The following is a 17,622-nucleotide window of genomic DNA, read 5'->3' as shown; positions in this document are numbered from 1 at the left end:
AGGCACACTGACATGTGCATCTATGCACTAAAAGACATAGTTGCAAAATATCTTAGTATGATTTCCACTGTTTTTTGTGCTTTATTGATGCTAACAAAGGCTTTTGATAGAGTTAATCATAGCAAACTACTTAACAAATTGAACAATAGGGGTGTGCCAAAAAATCTGCTTCGTATTCTATCATTTTGGTATGCCAATCAGGCCAAGTGGGACAGTGTCTTCTCTGAACCCCTTCATGTCAGCAATGGTGTCCGACAAGGGGGGATTCTCTCTCCAGTTCTTTTTAATGTTTACATTGATGAATTGTCCTCAAAGTTAAACAGATGTAAAACTGGCTGTGTCATTGGTGCAACAATTGTTAACCATCTCATGTATGCAGATGATTTGGTGTTAATCTGTCCATACAGTGCTGGGATGCAAGAATTGTTAAAAATCTGTTCTGTATTTGGGAAAGAACATGATGTTATGTATAACCCCACAAAGAGTAGCATGATGATTGTGAGAAGTAAGGAGGACAAAAATACGAGTATGATCTTCCCAGCTTTTTATTTGTGTGATAAGCCGCTCATGGTCTTTAATGAGGTCAAATATCTTGGACATTATGTGACTGATGACTGGTGTGATGACAGAGACATTAAAAGACAATATTGTAAGCTGTATGCCCAGGGAAATATGTTGCTGCGCAAGTTCAGTATGTGTTCTTCTAATGTGAAATGTGCCTTGTTCAGAGCCTTTTGCACTCCACTGTATACGGCCCCCTTGTGGTGGAACTACAGGCGGTGCACCTTTAGGAGACTGATTGTGGCCTATAATGACACCTTTAGGCTGTTGATGAAGGTGCCGAGATGGCACAGTGCTAGTCAGCTGTTTTTGGATGCACATATTCCCACCTGTGAGGCACTGTTGAGGCATTTAATGTTTAAATTTATACAACGATTAGAAGACTCTGAAAATGCCATCATAGAGACTCTGACAAATCCTCAACTGAGCTGCTGTTGTTACACCCCTGTACTGAGAAATCATTGGATGGAGAGACTGTTAATATAATTTTTAATACTTGTTTATTTCTTTTATTCTATGGACTTTGTTGTGTCTGCATTAAATACATATATATTAGTCTAGAACAAAGAGGACAAACAGTGTTGTAAAGAACAATAATAAAGACGTTAAAGAGCAAACTTCACTTTCCCCAGAACGACATGATCAGGAAGCGAGCGGAGCTCACAGCAGCTCCCATTGAAAATACCGGAGAGACAGCCTGTGATTCTTGCATGTTTACATAAAACAAATGCAATAACAAAGTCTATAAACTCAGAGAATATATTCACGAGAGTTTTAGGCACAATATAAAAATAGTTTTATGTTGCTATGTTAATTGTGTTGTCTGTGTGCAGCGGTTAAAGTGCAGCGTGATCAGAGCGTCTTAATGCAGTTCACAATGTTACTGAGATCTCGCCGCGCGGCGACCTCTCCGAGGTTTTGCGGGATTTGAAACCTGAAAAGTGTTGCTCATTTGTGGTTGTTTCTGTTCCATTTCTGAAACTAAAGAACTGCTATAAGGAAAAGTGTTAACATTTTATTGTTTTTAAAAACTTTTTAGTAGAACAAACACAAAAACCAAACTTATAAAGAAGGAAAAAATACACAGACGTGCAGGAAAAACTGAACAATGCAGACTGATTTGACTCGTGATTTTTGAAAATAATAAGCATTAACTTACTTTGAAATAAATGAAACGCAGAGCTGCAGCCTAATAATTTTGTAAAATAAATAAATAAATCAGCAGCTTGTATTTTTATGCTGACTAGAGTTCATTTCCTCTTTTTTTCTCCTCCTCAGTCACGTTTTGTGCTTGAACATTAAACAACTACATTAAGTCATCTAAAATAAATATCTTTGGAAAATAACAGCCTGTAAAAGTTCAGAGTTCTCAGCTGCTTTATGTGATTTCTGCTTCTGAACATCACTGCAGAGTTTCTTCACATCAGGTTTTTTTTAAACACGTGTGTGATTTTTATTCTGTTCATTCATATATTCTCATTTTTTGACCAATTTATTTCATCTCATAAATTCAGTATAACTGTCACTGACACGTGCACACGGTGTGAACAGGAAGAACCGTCAGAACAGTTTTGAGAGAAATAAAGGCAGCGCCACAGTTTAGTTTGTGTTATTTTTCATTCTGTGCTCAGCGCCCCCCTTCCCCGCCCCCTTCCCTCTCCCTCCCCTCTCCCTCCTCGCAGCCAGCCGACTCACACACGCGCGCGCGCACACACACACACACACACACACACACACACACACACACACACACACACACACACACACACACACACACACACACACACACACACACACACACACACACACAGACGGCTGCAGCGATCAGATCCAGTATTAATTTTAGACGGCTTTAAGGAAAGCCGCCCGCTATTTTTTCGGCGTCTTTTTCGAAAACTGACCGCTCAGATGACAGCAGGACGGCTCGCTGCCTAAAACCTTGGTTCCCGCTCCCGTCTGCTCCTGTGAATTTTTAATCCCGTATCGTCCCAATCACGTGATAAATAGCAAAGCTGACTCCCATCCCGTGGGATTCCCGAAAAAATGTCAGCCTCTACTACGAACACACACTCCATACAGTGGTCTCACGCACACATTGATATCATGTTTTCCGATTGTCCGCTGCGTGGAGAGTGATGGGAAAACCCGAAGACGCTTTCGCGCGAGGTGCGAGACAAGACGTGATGTAAATAATAAAAAGGCAGCAGTCAGGTATTTTGGTTCCAAGCGATGAAAATAAAGAATCTGAACGTTTTAAACCAAAACAATGCCACCTGTCCGGTCGGACAACGATTAGAGCATATTGCTTGTCTGATCACATTTTACACTTGTTCTGGACAATCGGTCAAGCGTTAATATCAATGCCAGATTAAAGTGAGACTGATTAATTAAATTGAGACTGATAAACTAATTAAATTAAAGTCTCTATGCTTTAAATAGGTGGTGCCCGTGAGGATTAGATTTATCCTAATTAAATAATAATTATTAAACCCTAAAATTGTTCATTATTTTGGTGACCCATTAAATGAGGTCTAGGCCAGTCTAACTCAATTTGGGAGTTTAGCAATACTTTCACTACATTAAATTGGTGTCTGTGTGAGGTGCCATTCATTCCAAGTAATTAATTTAATTTCGTTATATGTATTTTTTGGTGCGCCCGTGTGAAGGCGATTTAGAATTTCGCTACATTTATTCTGGTGCACCCTGTGGACACTTAGCAACTATTTATTACATATTTTATTTTGGTCCCCCGTTGTGATGAAAGTAATTTTCCTACACATGTGGCATGAGATGAAAACATTGGTTTCTGTTATTTAGTTGGGATGACAAACTGCTGAGATATCTGCCTTTTGAAAACTCAAATATTTTTGGGGGGGAGGAGGGGGGGATAAATCCCTGAGCTAAGAAATGGTCCAAGCACAATCACTTCAAGCTTTTTTTTTTGTTTGTTTTTTGCACATTTCTATAAATATGCTATACATAAAGATGTCATTGTTCTTTTTTTCTTTGTCTCATCCTTAAGCTCACAAGTATAAAGAGTGAATCTCGGCTGAAGCATCTTCTGCAGAGGTTGCCCAGCTATTGTCCAGAGTCCATGGTGAGTCCTATTCTTATGTGGCAGCACCATTGGCTGCCTTTACGTGCACACCAATCTGTACTTGTGCCATCATCATAGACCAGGTTAAACAACTAATTTAGTGACAGTTATGTCACAATGCATCATATTATAGTTGCTGGTGTGATTATTTTTATGTGTTCCATCAAGATGGGACTAAGGGCCCTGTCCCACTGGCGTTTAGGAGGATTTGCGCATGAAATGAGGAGACAAAAGCTGAGCATCCGCAACAAAGGTGGGCGGAAATGACAAATGTCCCGGGGTGGATCAGCGAATACATGAGGAAGAAAAGCAGATATAACAGGGAACAAATCAAATCAAAATCAAATCAATTTTATTTATATAGTGCCAAATCACAACAAACAGTTGCCCCAAGGCGCTTTATATTGTAAGGCAAGGCCATACAATAATTATGTAAAACCCCAACGGTCAAAACGACCCCCTGTGAGCAAGCACTTGGCAACAGTGGGAAGGAAAAACTCCCTTTTAATAGGAAGAAACCTCCAGCAGAACCAGGCTCAGGGAGGGGCAGTCTTCCGCTGGGACTGGTTGGGACTGAGGGAGAGAACCAGGAAAAAGACATGCTGTGGAGGGGAGCAGAGATCAATCACTAATGATTAAATGCAGAGTGGTGCATACAGAACAAAAAGAGAAAGAAACACTCAGTGCATCATGGGAACCCCCCAGCAGTCTAAGTCTATAGCAGCATAACTAAGGGATGGTTCAGGGTCACCTGTTCCAGCCCTAACTATAAGCTTTAGCAAAAAGGAAAGTTTTAAGCCTAATCTTAAAAGTAGAGAGGGTGTCTGTCTCCCTGATCTGAATTGGGAGCTGGTTCCACAGGAGAGGAGCCTGAAAGCTGAAGGCTCTGCCTCCCATTCTACTCTTACAAACCCTAGGAACTACAAGTAAGCCTGCAGTCTGAGAGCGAAGCGCTCTATTGGGGTGATACGGTACTATGAGGTCCCTAAGATAAGATGGGACCTGATTATTCAAAACCTTATAAGTAAGAAGAAGAATTTTAAATTCTATTCTAGAATTAACAGGAAGCCAATGAAGAGAGGCCAATATGGGTGAGATATGCTCTCTCGTTCTAGTCCCTGTCAGTACTCTAGCTGCAGCATTTTGAATTAACTGAAGGCTTTTCAGGGAACTTTTAGGACAACCTGATAATAATGAATTACAATAGTCCAGCCTAGAGGAAATAAATGCATGAATTAGTTTTTCAGCATCACTCTGAGACAAGACCTTTCTAATTTTAGAGATATTGCGCAAATGCAAAAAAGCAGTCCTACATATTTGTTTAATATGCGCATTGAATGACATATCCTGATCAAAAATGACTCCAAGATTTCTCACAGTATTACTAGAGGTCAGGGTAATGCCATCCAGAGTAAGGATCTGGTTAGACACCATGTTTCTAAGATTTGTGGGGCCAAGTACAATAACTTCAGTTTTATCTGAGTTTAAAAGCAGGAAATTAGAGGTCATCCATGTCTTTATGTCTGTAAGCCAATCCTGCAGTTTAGCTAATTGGTGTGTGTCCTCTGGCTTCATGGATAGATAAAGCTGGGTATCATCTGCGTAACAATGAAAATTTAAGCAATGCCGTCTAATAATACTGCCTAAGGGAAACATGTATAAAGTGAATAAAATTGGTCCTAGCACAGAACCTTGTGGAACTCCATAATTAACCTTAGTCTGTGAAGAAGATCCCCCATTTACATGAACAAATTGTAATCTATTAGATAAATATGATTCAAACCACCGCAGCGCAGTGCCTTTAATACCTATGGCATGCTCTAATCTCTGTAATAAAATTTTATGGTCAACAGTATCAAAAGCAGCACTGAGGTCTAACAGAACAAGCACATAGATGAGTCCACTGTCTGAGGCCATAAGAAGATCATTTGTAACCTTCACTAATGCTGTTTCTGTACTATGATGAATTCTAAAACCTGACTGAAACTCTTCAAATAGACCATTCCTCTGCAGATGATCAGTTAGCTGTTTTACAACTACCCTTTCAAGAATTTTTGAGAGAAAGGAAGGTTGGAGATTGGCCTATAATTAGCTAAGATAGCTGGGTCAAGTGATGGCTTTTTAAGTAATGGTTTAATTACTGCCACCTTAAAAGCCTGTGGTACATAGCCAACTAATAAAAGTAGATTGATTATATTTAAGATCGAAGCATTAATTAATGGTAGGGCTTCCTTGAGCAGCCTGGTAGGAATGGGGTCTAATAGACATGTTGATGGTTTGGAGGAAGTAACTAATGAAAATAACTCAGACAGAACAATCGGAGAGAAAGAGTCTAACCAAATACCAGCATCACTGAAAGCAGCCAAAGATAACGATACGTCTTTGGGATGGTTATGAGTAATTTTTTCTCTAATAGTTAAAATTTTATTAGCAAAGGAAGTCATGAAATCATTACTAGTTAAAGTTAAAGGAATACTCGGCTCAATAGAGCTCTGACTCTTTGTCAGCCTGGCTACAGTGCTGAAAAGAAACCTGGGGTTGTTCTTATTTTCTTCAATTAGTGATGAGTAGTAAGATGTCCTAGCTTTACGGAGGGCTTTTTTTATAGAGCAACAGACTCTTTTTCCAGGCTGAGTGAAGATCTTCTAAATTAATGAGACGCCATTTCCTCTCCAACTTACGGGTTATCTGCTTTAAGCTGCGAGTTTGTGAGTTATACCACGGAGTCAGGCACTTCTGATTTAAAGCTCTCTTTTTCAGAGGAGCTACAGCATCCAAAGTTGTCTTCAATGAGGATGTAAAACTATTGACGAGATACTCTATCTCACTTTCAGAGTTTAGGTAGCTACTCTGCACTGTGTTGGTATATGACATTAGAGAACATAAAGAAGGAATCATATCCTTAAACCTAGTTACAGCGCTTTCTGAAAGACTTCTACTGTAATGAAACTTATTCCCCACTGCTGGGTAGTCCATCAGAGTAAATGTAAATGTTATTAAGAAATGATCAGACAATAGGGAGTTTTCAGGGAATACTGTTAAGTCTTCAATTTCCATACCATAAGTCAGAACAAGATCTAAGATATGATTAAAGTGGTGGGTGGACTCATTTACATTTTGAGCAAAGCCAATTGAGTCTAATAATAGATTAAATGCAGTGTTGAGGCTGTTATTCTCAGCATCTGTGTGGATGTTAAAATCGCCCACTATAATTATCTTATCTGAGCTAAGCACTAAGTCAGACAAAAGGTCTGAAAATTCACAGAGAAACTCACAGTAACGACCAGGTGGACGATAGATAATAACAAATAAAACTGGTTTTTGGGACTTCCAATTTGGATGGACAAGACTAAGAGTCAAGCTTTCAAATGAATTAAAGCTCTGTCTGGGTTTTGGTTAATTATTAAGCTGGAATGGAAGATTGCTACTAATCCTCCCCCTCCGCCCGTGCTACAAGCATTCTGACAGTTAGTGTGACTTGGGGGTGTTGACTCATTTAAACTAACATATTCATCCTGCTGTAACCAGGTTTCTGTAAGGCAGAATAAATCAATATGTTGATCAATTATTATATCATTTACTAACAGGGACTTAGAAGAGAACAGGGACTTAGAGGAGAAGAGAACAGAAGCGAAGGCGACCGCGGAGGCTCCCCCATGAGGGGCACAGCGGCCGTGATACACTCGCTTCATCCGTGCCCACTCTGTCTGCATGCGCCACATACCTGTGATGTGGCCGTGCTGGGCACGCGTCATTTCTGTTTTGCACGCTGTCCCGGTCCACCGCCAAGCCGCGCCAACCCGTCGGTTGTGGATATCAGCGGATGACAGGGGATATGCGGCGCGTTGGTTGTGTATGTCTTCAGTATGTGTTCAGGCAGTGATGTGGATCTCATCCGCAGCAGGATTTTTGAGCCACTCAAAAATGGATGGCGGCCGACTCATACAGGAATGTTACACGGTTATTGCGGTTGTTTGGCGGATGTGGGCCACTTTTGTGCGCATTCCATCCGCAAATCCTCCTAAACGCCAGTGGAACAGGGCCCTAAAGTCTCATACTGAGCCTTTTGGTTTGATAAAATAAATCTTCAATATGCAATTAAAATTTTGTATCAGTGCTGAAGTATAGTTTTTCAGTCTGTATTTTGTGGATTTGTGTAAATTGTGTCAGCCTGTTATCCTGAAAGGAGTATTCCTTCCTTCCAGTTTTTATAAAATGATTTGAACATCTGTCACTCATCCACCTCACAAAACTGATACACTTCAGTCTGTGTGCAGTCATCAGTTGTCAGAATCAGAATCACCTTTATTGTCATTGCACAGCAATCAGCACAACGAAATTTGCTTGTGCATCCTCAAATACAATGACCACCCTCACACACAACTCACCCACACACATACTTCAATAAATATTAAAAAGCATCAGGAGATTGGTGGTGAGGGAGGGTGGTGGGGGCAAGCTCGGAGACAAACATAACTCATATTGCACTGATCCCACATTGTTATTGTCCCATATTGCACTTATACCATGCTGCACATGTCCCATATTGCACGTTTCAGAAATACCCAACTTAATAAAATGGAAATGATATGATTTGTATGATACACTTCAGTGCAGTGCCTTCAGGTTTTCCACAAAATTGCAATGTTTTTTATGCTTCATGAAGCTAACACCAGCATGTTGGTCAATTGAGTTTCTCAGTGTGCCCTGGTGTCATCTCACAGTTTTTAGCTACATGGTTTTTTTTCCCACAAGAAGGTGAATTTTGATCATATTCCAATGTAAGCTTGAGAAGCCATTATTTACAGTGCATCCAGAAAGTATTCACAGAGCTTCACTATTTCCACAGTTTATGTTACAGCCTTATTCCAAAATGGATGAAATTAATTTTTTTCCCCTCAGAATTCTACACACAATATCCCATAATCACAATGTGAAAAACTTCTTTTTTTTCCTAGAGCGGGCTGCACGTCTAATGCCTGGCTCACATGGCAAGATAATTATGTTGATTTCTGACCCAATCTTCCATTCCAGCAATCTTAAGGAAGCCCAGACTGTCGTGATGGCTCTAAAGATAATCTTATCAGATATTCATTCTGTGTGTGGTGTGTTAAGAGTGCTCTAGTCTGCTCAGAAGGACGTTGGGACCGCTCCCAACTCAAATTGTGACTATTCAACATGTTGGATTGTCGTGGCCCAATATCCCAGCATGTGGGGTGTACCCCGTGCACACAGCCTGTTGAATGTGATGTGTAGCCAATCAGAAAGTGAAGTGATGGAAGCAAGGAAAGGGAATCCAAAATTATTTACGCCAAAGTCATGTTTGATCTCGAGAGGTTTGACAAGATTTCCCGTCTGACCTGGGAATGTTCGTAAGTGAAACCTGTTCGTGTGTTTTCGTTACCATGTGGCTGCACACCACACACAATTTATGCCTGGTTCACACAAAAAGATTTTAAAATAGGTAAGTATTCAATACCTGAGAGACCCCACACATGGCGATAAAAAATCACAGATATAACAGTTTTGGTCATAGAGGTGCTGGTCATATAATTACAATGTCATGAACAAGTTGATTTATTTCAGTAATTCCATTCAAAAAGTGAAACTTGTATATTATATTCATTCATTACACACAGACTGATATATTTCAAATGTTTATTTCTTTTAATTTTGATGTTTATAACTGACAACTAAAGAAAAATCCCAAATTCATTATCTCAGAAAATTAGAATATTACTTAAGACCAATACAAAAAAAGGATTTTTAGAAATGTTGGCCAAATGAAAAGTATGAACATAAACAGTATGAGCATGTACAGTAGTGTTCAGAATAATAGTAGTGCTATGTGACTAAAACGATTAATCCAGGTTTTGAGTATATTTCTTATTGTTACATGGGAAACAAGGTACCAGTAGGTTCAGTAGATTCTCACAAATCCAACAAGACCAAGCATTCATGATATGCACACTCTTAAGGCTATGAAATTGGGATTTTAGTAAAACAAAAGTAGAAAAGGGGGTGTTCACAATAATAGTAGTATCTGCTGTTGATGCTACAAACTCAAAACTATTATGTTCAAACTGCTTTTTTAGCAATTCTGTGAATCACTAAACTAGTATTTAGTTGTATAACCACAGTTTTTCATGATTTCTTCACATCTGCGAGGCATTAATTTTGTTGGTTTGGAACCAAGATTTTGCTCGTTTACTAGTGTGCTTGGGTTCATTGTCTTGTTAAAACACCCATTTCAAGGGCATGTCCTCTTCAGCATAAGGCAACATGACCTCTTCAAATATTTTGACATATCCAAACTGATCCATGATACCTGGTATGCGATATAGGCCCAACACCATAGCAGGAGAAACATGCCCATATCATGATGCTTGCACCACCATGCTTCACTGTCTTCACTGTGAACTGTGGCTTGAATTCAGAGTTTGGGGGTTATCTCACAAACTGTCTGAGGCCCTTGGACCCCCCCCCCAAAAATAATTTTACTCTCATCAGTCCACAAAATATTCCTCCATTTCTCTTTAGGCCAGTTGATGTGTTCTTTGGTAAATTGTAACCTCTTCTGCACATGTCTTTTATTTAACAGAGGGACTTTGCGGGGGATTCTTGCAAATAAATTAGCTTCACACAGGCGTCTTCTAACTGTCACAGCACTTACAGGTAACTCCAGACTGTCTTTGATCATCCTGGAGCTGATCAATGGATGAGCCTTTGCCATTCTGGTTATTCTTCTATCCATTTTGATGGTTGTTTTCCATTTTCTTCCATGCGTCTCTGTTTTTTTTTTTTTTTTTGTCCATTTTCAGGCATTGGAGATCATTGTAGATGAACAGCCTGTAATTTTTTGCACCTGCGTATAAGTTTTCCCCTCTCCAATCAACTCTTTAATCAAACTACGCTGTTCTTCTGAACAATGTCTTGAACGTCCCATTTTCCTCAGGCTTTCAAAGAGAAAAGCATGTTCAACAGGTGCTGGCTTCATCCTTAAATAGAGGACACCTGATTCACACCTGTTTGTTCCACAAAATTGATGAACTCACTGACTGAATTCCACACTACTATTATTGTGAACACCCCCTTTTCTACTTTTTTTACTAATGGCCCAAATTCATAGCCTTAAGAGTGTGCATATCATGAATGCTTGGTCTTGTTGGATTTGTGAGAATCTAATGAATCTACTGGTACCTTGTTTCTCATGTAACATTAAGAAATATACTCAAAACCTGGATTAATCTTTTTAGTCACATACCACTACTATTATTCTGAACACTACTGTACAGCACTCAATACGTAGTTGGGGCTCCTTTTGCCTGAATTACTGCAGCAATGCAGCGTGGCATGGAGTCGATCAGTCTGTCGCACTGCTCAGGTGGTATGAGAGCCCAGGTTGCTCTGATAGTGTTGCTCTTCAACTCTTGTACATTGTTGGGTCTGACGTGTCGCAACTTCCTCTTCACAATACCCCATAGATTTTCTGTGGGGTTAAGGTCAGGAGAGTTTGCTGGCCAATTAAGAACAGGGATCCCTTACCAAAAAATAGTACTGATAAGTATATAAAAAGTAAACTGGAAGTATACTTGAAACACAACTACCCTTTCAAATTCTTGAAAGGGTAGTTGTAAAACAGCTAACTGATCATCTGCAGAGGAATGGTCTATTTGAAGAGTTTCAGTCAGGTTTTAGAATTCATCATAGTACAGAAACAGCATTAGTGAAGGTTACAAATGATCTTCTTATGGCCTCAGACAGTGGACTCATCTCTGTGCTTGTTCTGTTAGACCTCAGTGCTGCTTTTGATACTGTTTACAGACATAAAGACATGGATGACCTCTAATTTCCTGCTTTTAAACTCAGATAAAACTGAAGTTATTGTACTTGGCCCCACAAATCTTAGAAACATGGTGTCTAACCAGATCCTTACTCTGGATGGCATTACCCTGACCTCTAGTAATACTGTGAGAAATCTTGGAGTCATTTTTGATCAGGATATGTCATTCAAAGCGCATATTAAACAAATATGTAGGACTGCTTTTTTGCATTTATGCAATATCTCTAAAATCAGAAAGGTCTTGTCTCAGAGTGATGCTGAAAAACTAATTCATGCATTTATTTCCTCTAGGCTGGACTATTGTAATTCATTATTATCAGGCTGTCCTAAAAGTTCCCTAAAAAGCCTTCAGTTAATTCAAAATGCTGCAGCTAGAGTACTGACGGGGACTAGAAGGAGAGAGCATATCTCACCCATATTGGCCTCTCTTCATTGGCTTCCTGTTAATTCTAGAATAGAATTTAAAATTCTTCTTCTTACTTATAAGGTTTTGAATAATCAGGTCCCATCTTATCTTAGGGACCTCGTAGTACCATATCACCGCAATAGAGCGCTTTGCTGTCAGACTGCAGGCTTACTTGTAGTTCCTAGGGTTTGTAAGAGTAGAATGGGAGGCAGAGCCTTCAGCTTTCAGGCTCCTCTCCTGTGGAACCAGCTCCCAATTCAGATCAGGGAGACAGACACCCTCTCTACTTTTAAGATTAGGCTTAAAACTTTCCTTTTTGCTAAAGCTTATAGTTAGGACTGGATCAGGTGACCCTGAACCATCCCTTAGTTATGCTGCTATAGACGTAGACTGCTGGGGCGTTCCCATGATGCACTGTTTCTTTCTCTTTTTGCTCTGTATGCACCACTCTGCATTTAATCATTAGTGATCGATCTCTGCTCCCCTCCACAGCATGTCTTTTTTCTGGTTCTCTCCCTCAGCCCCAAACAGTCCCAGCAGAAGACTGCCCCTCCCTGAGCCTGGTTCTGCTGGAGGTTTCTTCCTGTTAAAAGGGAGTTTTTCCTTCCCACTGTAGCCAAGTGCTTGCTCACAGGGGGTCGTTTTGACCGTTGGGGTTTTACATAATTATTGTATGGCCTTGCCTTACAATATAAAGCGCCTTGGGGCAACTGTTTGTTGTGATTTGGCGCTATATAAAAAAAATTGATTGATTGATTGATTGATACTTGCATGTACTACTTTTTGGTAAGGGATACCATGGTCCTTAAACCAGGTACTGGTAGCTTTGGAAATGAAATTAAATCTGCATCTCCATAAAGTTGTCCGCAGCAGGAAGCATGAAGTGCTCTCCAACTTCCTGGTAGACGGCTGCATTGACCTTGGACCTCAGAAAACACAGTGGTCCAACACCGGCAGATGACATGGCACCCCAAACCATCACTGACTGTGGAAACTTTACACTGGACCTCAAGCAGTGTGGACTTTGTGCCTCTCCTCTCTTCCTCCAGACTCTGGGAGTTTGATTTCCAAAGGAAATGCAAAATTTACTTTCATCAGAGAACATAACTTTGGACCACTCAGCCGCAATCCATTCCTTTTTGTCTTTTGCCCAGGCAAGACGTCAAGTCAGCAGTCTTCCCCATGATTGTGTTGCCTACAGAACTAGACTGAGAGACCAGTTAAAGGCCTTTGCAGGTGTTTTGACTTAATTAGCGTGTGCCACCAGGTGTCTTCAATATTGAACCTTTACTGAATACTGAGATACTGAATTTGGGGTTTTCATTAGTTGTCAGTCATAATCATCAAAATTAAAAAATAAACACTTGAAATATATCAGTCTGTGTATAATGAATGTATACATTATACAAGTTTCACTTTTTGAATGGAATTACTAAAATAAATCAACTTTTTCATGATATTCTAATTATATGACCAGCACCTGTATGGCCAAAGCTGTTATATCTGTGATTTTTTATCGCCATGTGTGGGGTCTCTCAGGTTTTGGATACTTAACTATTTTAAAATCTTACTGTGTGAACCAGGCATAAACTGAGCAATTGGGGCTGAAGGGCCTTAGTCAGGGAGGTGACCAAGTACCCGATTGTCACTCTGTTAGAGCTCCAGCATTCCCTGGTGGAGAGAAGATAACTATCCAGAAATACAACCATCTCTACAGCAATCCACCAGTCAGGCCTATATGATAGAGCGGCCAAACGGAAGCCACTCCTTAGTAAAGGGCACATGACGGCCTGCCTCGAGTTTGCCAAAAGGCACATGAAGGACTCTCAGACCATGAGAAACAAAACTGTCTGGTCTGATGAGACAAAGATTGAACTCGTTGGCGTGAATGCCAGGCATCATGTTTGGAGGAAACCAGGCACCATCCCTACAGTGAAGCATGGTGGTAGCAGCATCATGCTGTGGGGATGTTTTTCAGCAGCATAGGAATGGACCAATCTGCCCAAAGATAGGTGCACCAAGCTTGTGGCATCATATTCAAGAAGACTTGAGTCTGTAATTGCTGCCAAAGTTGCATCAACAAAGTATTGAGCAAAAGTGTGTGTATGAATACTTATGTATATTTCTTCATTTTTTTATTTTTCATAAATTCGCAGGAAAAAAAAAACATTTTTCATGTTGTCATTATGGGGTAATGTAAGTATAATTTTGAGGGAAAAATGAATTTGCTCCATTTTGGAATAAGGCTGTAACATTACAAAATGTGGAAAAAGTGAAGTGCGACGAATGCTTTCTGGACGCACTATAAATCCTGTGTGACAGATGTACAGTGGTAACAGAGAAAATTGAAGTGTATTTGACCTTTGACATTAATCAGAAGATTACAAAAATATCTGACTCATGAATCAGAAAACCTTTTCCGTCTTTAAAATGTGCATGTTACTGTAATAATTCAGAATGCTCTAATATTAATCATAGTGATAACATATTCATTATTCTATACCCATTATTTTCAATCAAGGGTCAAAGTTGGGGGGGGGGGGGAGGTGGAGCCTATCCCAGTGGTTTTTGGGGGAGAGCTGGGGTACACCCTGGGTTGGCCACCAGCACATCAAAAGCTACATGTAGGCAGAGATGCACATTCACACAGAAGGTCCAAGAAGGTGTGTGCAACTATGACGAAATTTTCAAGATCTTTGACAAAAAATAGTTTCTGTTCAGACTGTTGATATACTTTGCTAATAATAAATGGTAAATGGACTGCATTTATATTGCGCTTTTCCATCTGCATCAGATGCTCAAAGTGCGTTACAAATAATGCCTCACATTCACCCCGATGTCAGGCTGCTGCCATACAAGGTACTCAATACACACTGGGAGCAACTAGGGGATTGAGGACCTTGCCCAAGGGCTCTCAGTGATTTTCCAGTCAGGCTGGGATTTGAACCGAGGATCCTCTGGTCTCAAGCCCAACACTTTAACCATGAGATCCACCCTGCTCTGCATGCCACTCTTGTTGGAGCGACATCGCTGCTATTTTGGCATTGTGGGATTAGCTGCTCACCCACAGATTGAGCTCACTGGACTGCTTTCGCCCCACTGCTCAGCATGCTGCTCTCGTTGGAGCGACAACACACAGAATGTGTCTCTTCCCAGATAGATCTCTTTCAGTGCAGCTTCTTGTTCTGACTTTAACACGAAGTTAACACCCAAAACTTTCATCACCAACTGTAAATGGTTATCAAAACATTGCAGTTTTATCTTTCTGAACTCTTCCGCATCAAGATCCACCGTGTCAATGTTTACATTGTGCTTCAGCGGTAACGGTAAAGTTGCTCATAAACTTTAAGTTTCTTAAATATTTATTATGGTCACTCTTAAAACTTCAGTTTTCTTTATAATTTTATTACCGGTAAATTTTACAAATAATAAGATGAGATATATTCATTATCTCACAGGAATATATCACAATTATCTGGAAACTACTTTCATCAAGCACATCGGCCGCGGGTGCGTACTAACACAGAATACCCAGAAACTGGACAGTTGTTCGGCCATAACGACAGCCTCCACTTTTAGCTTGCCATAAATTAATATAGTGGTGCGTGAGAGTATGCACGAGACCATCACGTCCCCTAATTTGCATTTCTGTGGTGTCTTTAACTTTGTTATGTATACTGTAACATCACAGGAGGTTTTCCAGATGTACCATGGTTGTGCTAAAGTTGTACTATGGGTGTGCTACAGTTGCTTAGCACACATCATATGGTACAAGCCAGTTGTGTTATGTCATCACTCCCTGCGCTAGACTGGCATATTATATCACTAGACTGTGTGCTACGCCTTTAGACACCTGAATGTCAACAGTCAAAATTCCCATGAAATTCTTTTTTTTTCCCAAATCAGTTTTAAGCCTCATTCAAACATCATTTTAAATGTAATTCAAATTGTGGTTTTTGCAAAACCGTTTTGGTATGAATGGCATCCATTCCAAAATGAACAAATATTTGCACAAAAACAATCAAGTTTATCAGTTTGAACATTAAATATCTTGTCTTTGTGGTGTATTCAGTTGAATATAGGTTGAAGAGGATTTGCAAATCATTGTATTCTGTTTGTATTCACATTTTCTATATACATAGGGGTGGTGGCCAAGTGGTTAGTGCACTTGGTTTTGGTGCGGAAGGCTCCTGGTTCAAATCCTACCCCTGCCACATGTAATGTGGAGTTGCGTCAGGACGGGCATCCGGGATAAAACTTGGGTCAAATCAACATGTAGATCCACCTTGGATTTGCTGTGGTAACCCTGAGTACAAACAAGGGAGCAGCCTAAGGGGCTTACTAAGTAGTCTATATACAGTTGTGTTCAGAATAATAGCAGTGTATTTCAAAAGTGAGTAAAGGTCAAAATCCTTATGATACATTTTATTTCCACATATGCAAAAGCTGGACTCATTTCTGATGTGATTTTTTTTTTCGCTGCACTGAGGACATACACAGTCGACCGACCCAGTTGCGTGTGTGTACGCATGCACCCGCGGGGGACAATGACACGATGATTTGATTGAGCTAACTGACGCTGCTTGTAACATACACACAAAATCCACTCCGCTGTAAGCTGTCTGGATGCATGAAACGCTGATGTGACTTTTGGCGTGTGCATGTCCTCTGTAGTATAGCAGAGCCTGGCACAGAGCGATCGCCCCGTGCCACACAGCCTGGCATGGCGCCATTGTGTAATGGAAGAGCCTGGCAAGGAGCGACCACCCTGCGCCACACAGCCTGGCATGTCGCCCTCACGTTCCCCACACAACCTGGCATGGCACGTTTGCATGATGCATGGGGACCTATCTGTGGGGACAGCGATGGAGATGGTGGACGGGGCCATGGATCCAGCGCCGGAGACAGTTTGGTTTTATACCTACTTTTGGTCTTGTTAATTTTTCGTTTTCACACTCATGCGCTCTTGATGTGCAGGCTTTTCGGTGATGGGAAAGGTACAGATCTTTTGTCCATTTTTTCCCAACGATTTGTGTTTTTTTGACTTTTTCTTCTTCATTCTGCTGTCATCGTGTGACCAGGCCTTTATGACTGAACTAAAACCGCATTGCTTTTATTTATTTATTTATTTATTTTGTTCTCTGAAATGATTAATCTGTATTCAATGTGCACCGTTCCTCAAACATGTCCGCTCATGCTAAAAAGAGAGAGGTGCAGGTCCTCTTTCATTGATGATCACCTGTGGGCTTCACATCTCCACCTCAGACATTCAGCCTGACTTTGATACACTTGTTAAAGATCAACAGAGACCAGATTTCTCTCACTGAATAAGAAAAAAGAACAGAAAAACACTAAGCTGTGGAAAGTGGTGGAAAATACAAATGTAGTCATGCACAGACATGATAAGAACTGGTGTACTGGGACACTGTTCTCTTTTTCTGCACAGTTCAGTGACAGTGATATTATGACTTGTCTTTAATATCTGGTTTGCACTGACAGTTGATGTGATGTCTTTAGAAAGCGAAGTTTCAACACTATATTAAAGTCAAAATGTGTTATGGTGTCAATGTGACTGAAAATGATCACAAATGTAATGAGTCAGAAATGTTTCACATTTTGTTCACTATTGTCTTGGAAGATTTGATTGAATAAATTACATTTTTGTAAGGTAACCTCTTTTTTTAAAGGCCTAATCAGAACATCTAGTTTGTCAAA

At 40.3% G+C, this 17,622-nt stretch overlaps 1 protein-coding gene across 1 annotated transcript in view; it reads left to right on the top strand.

Annotated features, from left to right (window-relative positions):
• reck (reversion-inducing-cysteine-rich protein with kazal motifs) overlaps positions 1 to 17,622 on the top strand; it is a 508,306-nt gene that overhangs the window by 127,097 nt on the left and 363,587 nt on the right. Inside the window, exon 3 of the mRNA XM_034173078.1 lies at positions 3,584 to 3,658. Within this exon, the coding sequence (XP_034028969.1) occupies positions 3,584 to 3,658 (75 nt within the window). The remainder of the gene's footprint in view (positions 1 to 3,583; positions 3,659 to 17,622) is intronic.

This window comes from Thalassophryne amazonica, chromosome 1 (genome assembly GCF_902500255.1).
Source record: "Thalassophryne amazonica chromosome 1, fThaAma1.1, whole genome shotgun sequence".
In the NCBI taxonomy this organism is placed as follows: Eukaryota; Metazoa; Chordata; class Actinopteri; order Batrachoidiformes; family Batrachoididae; genus Thalassophryne; species Thalassophryne amazonica.
The sequence above is the reverse complement of the archived record's forward strand: the minus strand, read 5'-3'. Positions and strand labels throughout refer to the sequence as shown.